Genomic DNA, 15224 nt, shown 5'->3' with positions numbered 1-15224 from the left:
AAATAAGCTGGTTTGATTTTTCTTTTCTAAATTTGTGTAACTACACTGTTTTCCATTGATTCAGTGAAAGCCATGTAACCACACTTTAAGAATTTCACCTCTTTGTACACACATTTCAACTATATCTTTACGGTGTATTAGTGAGTGAGTTAAAATGTAACGTGACATTGGCAATATCTGAGCCGCATCAAGCTGGTAATGGTGTAAGAATCAAAACATTGCTGAATGCACTAAACCTGAGGTTGTTATCCATGAAGTTGTATGTTTTCTTCTCTCAGCCACATAGTCTCTTCCTGCTTAACCTTTGGTGAATTTTTGTCTTATTGAAGTGTGCTGCATGTCTTATAGAATATTTGGGATTTTAATGATTGTGAGCCTGTAACATGTTAACCATAGCTATAATTGGATTCTGGGGCATAATCTCCAGTACCCATGCTTGTCCTCAATGTAGGATTCGGGCAGAATAGATCTCCAGTACCCATGCTTGTCTTCCCATGTAGGATTCAGGGCAGAATAGATCTCCAGTACCCATGCTTGTCCTCCATGTAGGATTCAGGGCAGAATAGATCTCCAGTACCCATGCTTGTCCTCCATGTAGGATTCGGGGCAGAATAGATCTCCAGTACCCATGCTTGTCCTCCATGTAGGATTCAGGGCAGAATAGATCTCCAGTACCCATGCTTGTCTATCCATGTAGGATTCAGGGCAGAATAGATCTCCAGTACCAATGCTTGTCTTCCATGTAGGATTCGGGGCAGAATAGATCTCCAGTACCCATGCTTGTCCTCCATGTAGGATTCAGGGCAGAATAGATCTCCAGTACCCATGCTTGTCTTCCCATGTAGGATTCAGGGCAGAATAGATCTCCAGTACCCATGCTTGTCCTCCATGTAGGATTCAGGGCAGAATAGATCTCCAGTACCCATACTTGTCTTCCCATGTAGGATTCAGGGCAGAATTGATCTCCAGTACCCATGCTTGTCTTCCCATGTAGGATTCAGGGCAGAATAGATCTCCAGTACCCATGCTTGTCTTCCATGTAGGATTCGGGGCAGAATAGATCTCCAGTACCCATGCTTGTCTTCCCATGTAGGATTCGGGGCAGAATAGATCTCCAGTACCCATGCTTGTCCTCCATGTAGGATTCAAGGCAGAATAGATCTCCAGTACCCATGCTTGTCTTCCATGTAGGATTCGGGGCAGAATAGATCTCCAGTACCCGTGCTTATCTTCCATGTAGGATTCGGGGCAGAATAGATCTCCAGTACCCATGCTTGTCTTCCATGTAGGATTCGGGGCAGAATAGATCTCCAGTACCCATGCTTGTCTTTCATGTAGGATTCGGGGCAGAATAGATCTCCAGTACCCATGCTTGTCTTCCATGTAGGATTCAAGGCAGAATAGATCTCCAGTACCCATGCTTGTCTTCCCATGTAGGATTCGGGGCAGAATAGATCTCCAGTACCCATGCTTGTCCTCCATGTAGGATTCAAGGTGTCACTCTTGGAAGTGACATCACAAGTTCCATCTGACTGATCACTAACTTGGCTGCCCGTGTACATCCGAGTTACAATTGGTCTTCTGCAACCCATGCTTGTTGTATTGGGCAACTAAGGGGATCGGGTGGTCAGGCTTACTGACGTGGTTAGTGCATGTCATCTTCCCAGTTGTTGAGGTCTATGCTCATGATGTCAATCACTGGATTGTCTGACTCAAGTATTTACAGACCGCCTCCGTGGTCTAGTGGTAGAGCGTGCGCCTGGAGAACGGAAGGTCCGGGGTTCGATCCCCGGCCACGGCATACCAAAAGACGTTAATAGATGGTACTTGTTGTTACCCTGTCTGGCGCTCGGCATTAAGGAGTTAAAACAAGGACTGGTCGGCTAGGAGTCAGTATACTGTGTCAGTGGGGTATTCATGTTAAACTGGGCTAGCACTATAAATCGGCATCAGTCCGTCTAGTACAAGCAGCCACACAAACACACACACATACATGCACGTCGCAAGTGCAATAATCTTGGACACAACGTTTAACCCATTTTCACCTCACCTCACCTCAAGTATTTACAAACCACCATCATATAGCTGGAATATTGCTGAGTGTGCTGTTTGATATATAAAATAGAAATTTAAAAAACTCACTCAGCACATCACCTCTCTTTCTGAGTTACTTCATTGCAAGGCTGTTTGTTAGCATGTGCCATTGGGATTCGGCTATAGTAGCAAGTGTATCTAGGGTATTTATCTTAACAATTAAGATGATATTCCATGGGTGACTGGGGATGGGCCCTTGTAGCCTTGTTTCTCTTTGACAGTTTATCTGTGCAGAAATACTGCTGACTGTGCAAATCCTTGTACCCCTGTGACTCCAACCTCTTGTCTGTTGCAGGAACCCTGCCAGTTCCACGTGACGGTGCCCTTCAAGTTCCCCAGATCCTGGCTGATGTTGTATCCAAGCTGGTTCTAGACAAGTTCAGTGAGCTGACCGACGGCTTCACCAGCCAGTATGCCCGGCGGAAAGTCCTGGCGGGGTTTGTGATGACACAGGGTCCCGAGACGGACAATGCACAGGTGATCTGTGTGACGACCGGCACCAAGTGCATCAACGGGGAATACATGAGTAGCCAGGGCCAGGCGGTCAATGACTGCCACGCTGAGATCATGGCCAGAAGGTCCTTGTTGAGGTTTCTGTACTCCCAGCTGGAAATGCATCTTGGTTCGGATCCTAACATGGCCGAGGGGTCCATATTTATCAAGAAGGAAAATGGAGGCTATTGTTTGAGGGAAAACATTCAGTTTCATCTGTACATAAGCACTGCACCTTGTGGTGACTCCCGGATATTTTCCCCCCACGAGAAGGAGGCTGAGTCGGCAGACAGGCACCCCAACAGGAAGGCCCGGGGGCAGCTGAGGACGAAGATCGAGTCTGGGGAGGGGACGATCCCGGTGAAGACATCGGGAGCGATACAGACGTGGGACGGAGTACTGCAGGGGGAACGTCTGCTCACCATGTCCTGTAGTGACAAGATCGCCAGATGGAACGTCCTTGGTATTCAAGGTGAGTTGATGTTGGATCTTCTTAGTGACCTTTTTTACTAGATGGACCATCCTTGCAATTAAAGGTGAGAATTGGGACACCATGTTTGTAACGTAGTGAACAGATTGCCAGATTGATTGCCCTTTACATCTAGGTGTGTCGATTTGCATGTAGGGTAGGTCACCTTCTTCCTGTGGTGACAATCTTGTGCTTGTGGTTCAATGTGAGTGAAGGTCGACCTCCTGTTCCATTTGTGTCATAAATTGTCATTGTATTTTGATGACAGTCTGATCAAAGATGAAAGTTGCAGGTTAAATTCTGAATTCCGGTTGCAATTTGATGACAAACATTTGGGAACAGATCATCACATGGTAGCAACACAAGATAGCAATGCATAGTTTCATCACACGCTAGCATCACATGACATCACATAGTGGCATCACAGTTGCAGCACATGGCAGCGTTAGAAACTGGCACTATAGTCCTTGCAAAACTGCCCAAGAGTTAAGGTATCATAGGGACTAGAAGAAATTTGCCAATTTTAAGAGTTTTGCTATGTATGTTTTCATTATAAGAACGAGTGGACTAAAAATGTTAGTTTCTACTGTTGCATGGTGTCATCATACAGTGACATGTAATACAGTGACGTGTTATACAGTGACGTGTTATACAGCGACGTGTTATACAGCGACGTGTTATACAGCGACATGTTATACAGTGACGTGTTATACAGCGACGTGTTATACAGTGACATGTTATACAGTGACATGTAATACAGTGACGTGTTATACAGTGACGTGTTATACAGTGACGTGTTATACAGTGACATGTTATACAGTGATGTGTTATACAGTGACATGTCATACAGTGACGTGTTATACAGTGACATGTTATACAGTGACATGTCATACAGTGACGTGTTATACAGTGACGTGTTATACAGTGACATGTTATACAGTGACATGTTATACAGTGATGTGTTATACAGTGACATGTTATACAGTGACATGTCATACAGTGACGTGTTATACAGTGACGTGTTATACAGTGACATGTTATACAGTGACATGTTATACAGTGACGTGTTATACAGTGACATGTTGTACAGTGACGTGTTATACAGTGACATGTTATACAGTGACGTGTTATACAGTGACATGTTATACAGTGACGTGTTATACAGTGACATGTTATACAGTGATATGTTGTACAGTGACATGTCATACAGTGACATGTCATACAGTGATATGTTATACAGTGATGTGTTATACAGTGACATGTCATACAGTGACATGTTATACTGTGACATGTTATACAGTGACATGTTATACAGTGACGTGTTATACAGTGACGTGTTATACAGTGACGTGTTATACAGTGATATGTTCTACAGTGACATGTTGTACAGTGACATGTCATACAGTGACGTGTTATACAGTGACATGTTGTACAGTGACATGTTGTACAGTGACGTGTTATACTGTGACATGTTATACAGTGACGTGTTATACAGTGATGTGTTATACAGTGATGTGTTATACAGTGACATGTTATACAGTGACGTGTTATACAGTGACATGTTATACAGTGACGTGTTATACAGTGACGTGTTATACAGTGACATGTCATACAGTGATATGTTATACAGTGACGTGTTATACAGTGATATGTCATACAGTGACATGTTATACAGTGATATGTTATACAGTGACGTGTTATACAGTGACATGTCATACAGTGATATGTTCTACAGTGACATGTTGTACAGTGACATGTTATACAGTGACGTGTTATACAGTGACGTGTTATACAGTGACGTGTTATACAGTGACATGTTATACAGTGACGTGTTATACAGTGACGTGTTTTATACAGTGACATGTTATACAGTGACATGTTATACAGTGACGTGTTATACAGTGATATGTTCTACAGTGACATGTTGTACAGTGACATGTTATACAGTGACGTGTTATACAGTGACGTGTTATACAGTGACGTGTTATACAGTGACATGTTATACAGTGACGTGTTATACAGTGACGTGTTATACAGTGACATGTTATACAGTGACGTGTTATACAGTGACGTGTTATACAGTGACATGTTATACAGTGACGTTGTACAGTGACATGTTATACAGTGACGTGTCATACAGTGACATGTCATACAGTGACGTGTTATACAGTGACGTGTTATACAGTGACATGTTATACAGTGACGTGTTATACAGTGACGTGTTATACAGTGACATGTTATACAGTGACGTGTTATACAGTGACGTGTTATACAGTGACATGTTATACAGTGACGTTGTACAGTGACATGTTATACAGTGACGTGTCATACAGTGACATGTCATACAGTGACGTGTTATACAGTGACGTGTTATACAGTGACATGTTGTACAGTGACATGTTATACAGTGACATGTTATACAGTGACGTGTTATACAGTGACGTGTTATACAGTGACATGTTATACAGTGATGTGTTATACAGTGACGTGTTATACAGTGATGTGTTATACAGTGACATGTTATACAGTGACATGTCATACAGTGATATGTTATACAGTGACGTGTTATACAGTGACATGTTATACAGTGACATGTTATACAGTAACGTGTTATACAGTGACGTGTTATACAGTGACGTGTTATACAGTGATATATTATACAGTGACGTGTCATACAGTGATATGTTAGGCAGTGACATGTTATACAGTGACGTGTTATACAGTGACATGTCATACAGTGACGTGTTATACAGTGACGTGTTATACAGTGACATGTTGTACAGTGACATGTTATACAGTGACATGTTATACAGTGACGTGTTATACAGTGACATGTTATACAGTGATGTGTTATACAGTGACATGTTATACAGTGACATGTTATACAGTGATATGTTATACAGTGACGTGTTATACAGTGACATGTTGTACAGTGACATGTTATACAGTGACGTGTTATACAGTGACATGTTATACAGTGACATGTTGTACAGTGACATGTTATACAGTGACGTGTTATACAGTGACATGTCATACAGTGACGTGTTATACAGTGACGTGTTATACAGTGACATGTTGTACAGTGACATGTTATACAGTGACGTGTTATACAGTGATATGTTATACAGTGACGTGTTATACAGTGACGTGTTATACAGTGACATGTTGTACAGTGACATGTTATACAGTGACATGTTATACAGTGACGTGTTATACAGTGACATGTTATACAGTGATGTGTTATACAGTGACATGTTATACAGTGACATGTTATACAGTGATATGTTATACAGTGACGTGTTATACAGTGACATGTTGTACAGTGACATGTTATACAGTGACGTGTTATACAGTGACATGTTATACAGTGATGTGTTATACAGTGACATGTTATACAGTGACATGTTATACAGTGATATGTTATACAGTGACGTGTTATACAGTGACATGTTGTACAGTGACATGTTATACAGTGACGTGTTATACAGTGACATGTTATACAGTGACATGTTGTACAGTGACATGTTATACAGTGACGTGTTATACAGTGACATGTCATACAGTGACGTGTTATACAGTGACGTGTTATACAGTGACATGTTGTACAGTGACATGTTATACAGTGACGTGTTATACAGTGACGTGTTATACAGTGACGTGTTATACAGTGACATGTTATACAGTGACATGTTATACAGTGACGTGTTATACAGTGACGTGTTATACAGTGACGTGTTATACAGTGACATGTTATACAGTGACATGTCATACAGTGATATGTTATACAGTGACGTGTTATACAGTGATATGTCATACAGTGACATGTTATACAGTGATATGTTATACAGTGACGTGTTATACAGTGACATGTCATACAGTGACATGTTATACAGTGATATGTTATACAGTGACGTGTCATACAGTGATATGTTAGGCAGTGACATGTTATACAGTGACATGTCATACAGTGACATGTCATACAGTGACATGTTATACAGTGACATGTCATACAGTGACATGTTATACAGTGACATGTCATACAGTGACATGTTATACAGTGACATGTTATACAGTGACATGTTATACAGTGACATGTTATACAGTGACATGTCATACAGTGACATGTTATACAGTGACATAGTCATAGTAGTAGGGTCTATGGGCCACTGACACATGGATGTAAGAATGCTTAAGCAAGGAACCAAACCTTTTATATATGTTTTTCAAATGCAGAAAGAGATCCAAAGTTTGACCCAGGTGATCTGTGTGTACACTATTTCTCCAAATGGGTTGAAATGACAGGATTGATAAAAAAATTGCTTCAAATCAAAATCCCATAATTCGAAGTCAGGAGAATCCTTCATATCTCCCTGCCTGAACACCCAGACCTGACATGCCGGTGAAATGGTAAACTACACGTAAGTCGCACGTTGGGAAACTCCATCAACTACATCAACATTCCCATCTCAGCATCCACCTGCACCAAGATATGGGTAATGGACCTATCTCTACACATCCTTCCAGTAATGCAAAGATTTGTTCAGCTTATGGCAACTTTTTTAACAGTTAATGCATCATGAATAGCTTCTGTCGACTTGCAAGGACTCACCCTTTTTCGTTATCATTCACACCTGCTGTTAGGGGAGATTCCAAGAAACATTTTTTTATTGGATTAATTGAAGTAAATTTGCAACATGTGTTTGCTTAGATGGGGCTGTTTGTTAGATCAACTCATGGCCGCGTCTGGATCTGACAGTTCAATTATTGTTAGGAAATTATCATTACGCTACTCCCTCAGGGGAGGTAAATTGTACAGCCAAAGGCTTAATAGTTACATTGGAAATGGAAGGTCCTTAAGTTGTGTCAATTATTTGCCTGCAGATGATTCTGGCTTCGTTTCATTTTGCCGAGAAAGTAAATTTATTAATTGGCTTTTAGACATTATTTGTTGAATTATACAATGCTTCGAAGGGGGGAAGTGTAATTATATCACATTGGTTTGCATTCTCCGTTTGAGGTTTAATTGGATTTGGTACCTAGTTGTGATATGAAGTTGTGGAAAAGAATTAATTAATTAATTACATTTGTATTGATTTGAAATTTATCAAGATTGGTATTGGAGCAGAATGGTTTTTTATATGTTTTCGTGAACAGTTTACTGGGGAAAGTGACTCATGAGTTTGAGGACCAGTAGAATCTTGCATGAAAAGCAAACAGGGTCCTCCACTAACATTTATAGAACCGCCTGAAATCAGCAATAGGATGTAATTATTTCTTTTATGTTTTATGTTTTTTACTGTTTTCCCTTACCACTGCACTGAGAATTGTTCTGTTCCCAAAGCACTGAAACATGAATATGTCGCTCTGTATTTCCCACCCTTTGTCTAAGTAGTGTTTTCATTTTGAAAAGTTCAAAATGGCTGCCATTGCAGCATTAATGAATGTGAATCAGCTAAGTGTTGCAGAAGCAGTCATAATTTTTCAAAGATATATATCTTCAACTAAACAGTTTCATATTTGTAAAAGTTCAAGCTCCACTATCCTAAAAAAAAAATTGTCTGACTTGCAATATCATCTGACTTGCAGTATCACCTGACTTGCAATATCGCCTGACTTGCAATATCACCTGACTTGCAATATCGTCTGGCTTGCAATATCATTTTAACTTGCAATATTGTCTGACTTGCAATATCACCTGACTTGCAATATCGCCTGACTTGCAATATCATCTGACTTGCAATATCGTCTGACTTGCAATATCATCTGACTTGCAGTATCATCTGACTTGCAGTATCGTCTGACTTGCAGTATCGTCTGACTTGCAATATCACCTGACTTGCAATATCGTCTGGCTTGCAGTATCATCTGACTTGCAGTATCATCTGACTTGCAATATCACCTGACTTGCAATATCGTCTGACTTGCAATATCACCTGACTTGCAATATCGTCTGACTTGCAGTATCATCTGACTTGCAATATCGTCTGACTTGCAGTATCATCTGACTTGCAATATCATCTGACTTGCAGTATCATCTGACTTGCAATATCGTCTGACTTGCAATATCGTCTGACTTGCAATATCGCCTGACTTGCAATATCATCTGACTTGCAGTATCATCTGACTTGCAGTATCATCTGACTTGCAATATCGTCTGACTTGCAATATCGCCAGACTTGCAATATCATCTGACTTGCAGTATCATCTGACTTGCAGTATCATCTGACTTGCAATATCATCTGACTTGCAATATCACCTGACTTGCAATATCGTCTGGCTTGCAATATCACCTGACTTGCAATATCGTCTGGCTTGCAATATCGCCTGACTTGCAATATCGTCTGGCTTGCAATATCGTCTGGCATGCAACCACATCAAACATTTGATGATATTTGCATCATTTTGTCACGTCCGTCAAGGCCCAACTGTATAGGTAGGTAGATGCAGTACTAGGATCTGTAGCCAACCTTTGTTTGGCATGTGGAAGATAGCTACATCCTGCTTGAAAACCAAACTACTTGCCTTACAACTGTCAGTATTCTCTAGCAGACTCGGTCTTGAACCATGTAAAATGGCAAAGTTATTAATAAAAGATATAAAAAATTACAAAAGCTAAGAATGGCATTAAGTGTTTATGTGGAGTGTAATCAGTTTGACAATGATTGTGGGAATATTTCATTTGTACACTGGGAAGCCAACCGTTATTACTGATAAGGACCATATAGAGTTATTAATACTGAGGAATTATTACCTCTGACTTGAAAGAGGATCATGTGGATGATAATGAATGTCAGCCAACTCATCGTACACTTGCTCTGACAGTCGGCACCAATGTCATAAGAGACAATTAGGTTATATAACTGCCGTATTAACATTGGGAAAGAATAGAATCTAGTTGAAAATTATCGACAAGTTTCATCCATGTACCATTAGTACTTCTCCAGTCCCATGAAAGACATGAGTCGTCCCTAGGTGAAAGGCAGTCACATAATGAGCTTTAATAAACTCCCCTTGAGAGCTGTTTGTGAGAAATTTGCTGGGCTGAAACGTGTCTTGGGTGATTTCCCTGGAGGAATAACGTGGTGGAAGCGCCATGTATTTACAGCAGGGGTGATTCATGGGGTGAAGGGTGCAAGATTCAATGAAAAAATCATGGAATCGAATGATGAGCTGCCCTTATCTATTCCCTCTCCATAAAACTGCCAGCTTGCCTCAGTCTTTGTAGGTTCATATTGAAGGATATTTTATCTTTCTTTATGCATTTGTTGTCATTTCTCATCAGTTTTGTGTTGATAAAAGTTTATGTTATGGGAGAATTTAATCTCTGCCACTGCTCTTTCTGGATTTATGTTCTGATCATGTCTCCATTTCTGATTATACTCCTTTGACTGTGTTACATACCAACATCTGTAGGATATGGACTTCTTCTGTACCTTGTTCTTGAAACATGGGCTTTACAAAGACAACAAGTGTAGCACTAAGAGTTGAAACAAGCTCTCTCACTGCCGATCAGCCAACATGGTCAATCAATTTCGGTATCAAAACGATACCTTCAACATTTTTTGGCCATAAATAAGATATTTGTGGTAGTTTATTTGTCTGCAACACGGTTATCATCTGGACGAGGGTGAATGTTTCTGAGAACGGAGTTGTTATTGATTTGCCTTGAGGTTTAAGGTGCTGTAGTCTAACTATACTTGGATGTAAGTATGTAGCTTGTATCGATGATGTTGTCGACACTGCTGGCGACGCTGGGACTACATGGCCGTCTGCTAGGTTCCCAGTTCTGCTACTAATACGTTTTTGAATACGGTTAGTGTTAGATCGTTGTATAAAGTTTCTGATAGATTGTTGACCATATGGACTCTGATAGATTGTTGGCAATACTGAAAGACTGTTGACATTAATTTAGTTGTTACTGAGAGATTGTTGACAATATTGCGTCTGATAAATTGTTGACAATACTGCTACTGAGATTGTTGACTGCCTCACTGTAGCAGTATGAGAATTGCCCAATACACTTGCCATGAATAAATACACCTTTCCATTAGTACGTACAAGTTAGTGTGTACCACACAGACCCAACTCTACTCCAGGTGTATACTCCACAGTATTTCAGTTGTGACGACAGGCAGGGAGGTTATTTACCGTATTTTCTTGAGTATAGTGCACACTCATGTATAATGCGCACCCCCCTCTAGCGGATTCAGTATTTTGAAAAAAAAAATTTGAATGTCAAGCGCAGAAAAAAATTACACCGTAGATCTACCCCTTCAGCAAATTCCGGTAAACAAATGGATGATGAGAAACTTGGTCAGTACAAATTCGAAATTTGAGATAAAAAATCACCAGACATGTTTATTTACCGTTTAAATTGTATTTTTTGTTCTGCTAGGCAATGTTTTACATCCAGGGATTAAGATTACCTTGTGTAGGATTGGTGGTCATGGGAATATTGGGATCATACCATATAAGCTAGCCTTGCTCCAGGACTGCACTGAAAGTCCATGGGTGTATAGTAATTCTATCAAGTCTAGATAAGCAACAGTCTAAGGACGCCTGTTTCTTATAGGGACAACTTGTTCTTATTATGTAGATATTCTAGAAATTATGATTTAAACTAATAATATTTGCCTTTGAGACTTGTGCAAGTCTACATGTAAGCAGCCTTTAATGTTAGCATCATACCATGTGTGCTTGTAATACCACTTGTACTTGAAAGAATATTAAGATTTGCCGTGAAAGGATATCAGGGTTAATCATAACATGCGTGCTTGGAGAGAACTGGAACGATTGCAGGAAATGTATAATGTAATTTTTCATGATAACGCAGATTTAATGATCCAGTATTCAAGAGTTTAATCAGAGGTTTTTGTCCATTAACATGTTACTCCTTGACCTGTTAGGTAGACTGTACAGAGGACTGATGCTGGTTGTGTTGTGGGAGAGAGTTTCCTATCACTGGAATGATAATACTGCTGTGATTACTTAGCCCGAGCTGTTTGTTGTTGAATGGGAGCTGAATGACAAGAAATCTGCTCCGCTTCCTAACGAGAGTCCAGGGGTGATTGCCTATGTTGAAGTACTGGTTCTCGGACAACATTTAATAGCAATTTACAACATGGAACCCCAACATTTTGGAAAGAAACCAAAAGCTGACAAATTCCTATGAATTATTTATGATTCAATTTTCCTTCTTGGCAAATTCCTATCAGTCCCCTGGGAATGTTACAGTGGAGGGCAGTTCTTCGCAAGATGGCTCTCCTCCTCCTCCTCCTCCTCGCTCTCCTCTCACCCCCCACCCTCCTCCCCGACATACACTTAGATGTTTTTGCCTGATTTATGACGTATTAAGCAACTGCGTAGGAAGAAGTGGGGATATTAACATACATATCAGTTTTCTGTCAATTGCGGTAACTGCATCTATATAACTGCTTCTTTCTCAGGGACCCCCGGGCACAACAGGCCCTCAATAGGGTAAGATACAGCGACACAGTGTTGTATTCCGACACGACGCCCACAATGCAATACACCACTTTACAACCCCTGTATCACATCACATGCGATACATTACGTTACAAGTTATATTGTTGTAAAAACATGTGAATAATAACAGATTAGTAATTAGTATCAGTCGATGAACAGAAAATAGTGATGTGCTTTGGTGATGTCCTCTCAAGATCCTTGTTGATGAATTTGGAAGTTCTTGTCATTTCATGCGTCTTGATTCAGTGTTGTGATTCACTTGAAAAAAAAAAGAAAGAATATAAACTTACGGAATAGAAATACTGTATTGGGATATGAAATGTATTGTACCCATTGTATTGGGATATGTATCGTATCACCCCACCAGGTTACGCCACAGTCCTCAGTTACCTGGGCTTGTCAAGAAAAGTATAAATGGATTGTGGTTACAATGTGTGACCTGCTAATTTTGTGTCATTGTAAGCAAAGAAATAGTGTTGCTCATGCTATCAACCACTGGTTTGCATGGTCCCAACTTGATTATTTATAGACGTCTGTCGTATGACTAGAATATCATCAACTGTGACATAAACAACAGTCACTCTCTGCAACTGTGCTATTAGTGAGTGAGTGAGTGAGTGACAGCAGTCAGCTATATTCCACCTTCATTATCACACCTTGTTCCCCTCAGATATTCCGGGTTCAAATAGGTCCCAGCAGTGAGTTAGCCTAGTGGACAAAGCATTTGCTCGTCACGCAGAAGACCTAGGTTCTATTCTCAGGATTGAGATTTGGTGCAGTAACCAACTGCACATAAACTACCAAGACCATCATAAAGTCATGCCCATCAGAGCAACTCCATCAATGATATGGGGGCACGGGTGGCCCAGTTGTCTTAGGCGCCGCGATTCGCTGTGCAGAGTTGCGTCCCTTTGGCACACCAGAAACCTATGACCTATTGGGTTCGAATCCTGGTTCGCCCCGATTATGTTTCTAGATTTGTCAGCACCATACCCGTGCTCGTGGGTTTCACCAAAGTGGTAAACGTCTGAGACATGCATCACTTCAAGGCTTTCCTCCCACATTAAGCTGACACGCCGTGATATAACTGGAATACTGTTAAAAGTGGGGTTAAACCCAACTCACTCACTCACTCACTCACCATCAATGGTATGGCTTGTCTACATATACTAGGTAGTGCCTTAACTAAGATTCATGGAGTGGAACAAATTTGGAACACTTTCTAAACTGCTCCCTTGTCAAAAAGTGTTGTAGACCACCAACTAGGATTGTTTTTCTTGATTATATGTGAAGTGTCCTCATATGCCAGGATTGGCAAAAGATCCTGTGAGATTTCCAAACACTTAAATACTGCATTCCTACAGCATCGCCGGAATGGTTTGAAAGTTATGTCAATAAACTAAAATACAATTCCTCCAGGGAAATGATTGGGTCAAACTATATCGTTTCTTTTATTATGCTAGAGTCCCTTTCCCTCAGTTGTGAAGTAAATGTCGAAAGCCTGTTTGGGTAAAGACAATGATTTGTGTTGAAATTGTAAAATAAAAGACGAGAATAATGTGTAAATTGTTCATTTAATTTGCAAGGACGTCACTCAGCTGATCATGTGCTGCCGAGTTTCAGAGCCCTTTGTAGGAACCTTTTTGGAGCTGAATATTGAGTGTATTTGACATCCGTTGTCAGTGGGTCTGGATTAGGTGGCTTGTTCTTAAACACCCCACTCAGTAATATTTCACCTCTTTGACTTTATGGCTTGTGTTTAATCATGTCTGGACCAGACCATCCAGTGATTGATATTTGAGCAACAATCCAAGCTGATACGATGACATAATCAAGCGAGTCACCAAGCCTGACTATCCCATCCATGAAGCTCCTTCTCACGAAGATGAATGTATGATGTATACGTCTTTTCTTCTCACTAGCAGCGTAAGTTGCTGGGGGCTGGGGGCGGGGGGCGTATTCTAACCAGGAATCTCCATGGGTGAGCTGTACACAGAAATTCAAATGAGTTTTGATATTGGTAGAAAATAGGCAAATATCAATAATTCTATGTTCTCGGAACATCATAAAATGTAATATGTGAAATCTCATTGATAATGTTAATGCCTGATGTATTTTATATGGAGGAAAAACGTCATGTGTCATTTACTTTTCGCGTGAAGAAACTGCAACATGTCAGGGTTATTAGGATCACTTGTTCTGGGACTTAGTCTCCTTTGTTCGAGGAATAAAGTTTCCAGCGCTGAACAGAAACATCATGCGATCCATCTCCCTAAAAAAACAACCAAAAAGAGGTTTCACCAAAATTTAATTCGTAGTCTCTAAAACTGATGGAATAATGAGGGGACATGGAATTACTGCGGCATCCATCTTGTCTCTAACTTTGACAAGATTGGAGTGTTGTTTTCTGCTGAATAGAATTAAATGAGCTGCGGCATGAAGCCAGTGGAAGCTGGTGGAGAAATGGCTTAGTATGGTACTAAATCAACTCTTTATTCTGTCGTTAGGTGGTCTTCAGTGAAACTTGCTCAAAGTAATGACAGTTTGATGCTGCTTTTTTACCCATTTGTGCAAACCTTCTTTCCTGTGTACCGACATGACGTTTTTTTATCCTTGAAGTTCCTGTCTCAGAGATATGATGATGGATGCAATTTTAGCGTATCTGATGTGTTTGTAGAGACAT

At 40.5% G+C, this 15224-nt stretch overlaps 1 protein-coding gene across 4 annotated transcripts in view; it reads left to right on the top strand.

Annotated features, from left to right (window-relative positions):
• Positions 1-15224, top strand: part of LOC139464004 (double-stranded RNA-specific editase 1-like) — a 224287-nt gene that overhangs the window by 192525 nt on the left and 16538 nt on the right. For all 4 annotated transcript variants that reach the window (XM_071245498.1, XM_071245500.1, XM_071245501.1 and 1 more), the window contains one exon: positions 2390-3058. In XM_071245498.1, coding sequence (XP_071101599.1) covers positions 2390-3058 — 669 coding nt within the window. The remainder of the gene's footprint in view (positions 1-2389; positions 3059-15224) is intronic.

This window comes from Haliotis cracherodii, unplaced genomic scaffold, assembly GCF_022045235.1.
Source record: "Haliotis cracherodii isolate W230 unplaced genomic scaffold, xgHalCrac1.p SCAF_16, whole genome shotgun sequence".
NCBI lineage: Eukaryota > Metazoa > Mollusca > Gastropoda > Lepetellida > Haliotidae > Haliotis > Haliotis cracherodii.
The sequence above is the reverse complement of the archived record's forward strand: the minus strand, read 5'-3'. Positions and strand labels throughout refer to the sequence as shown.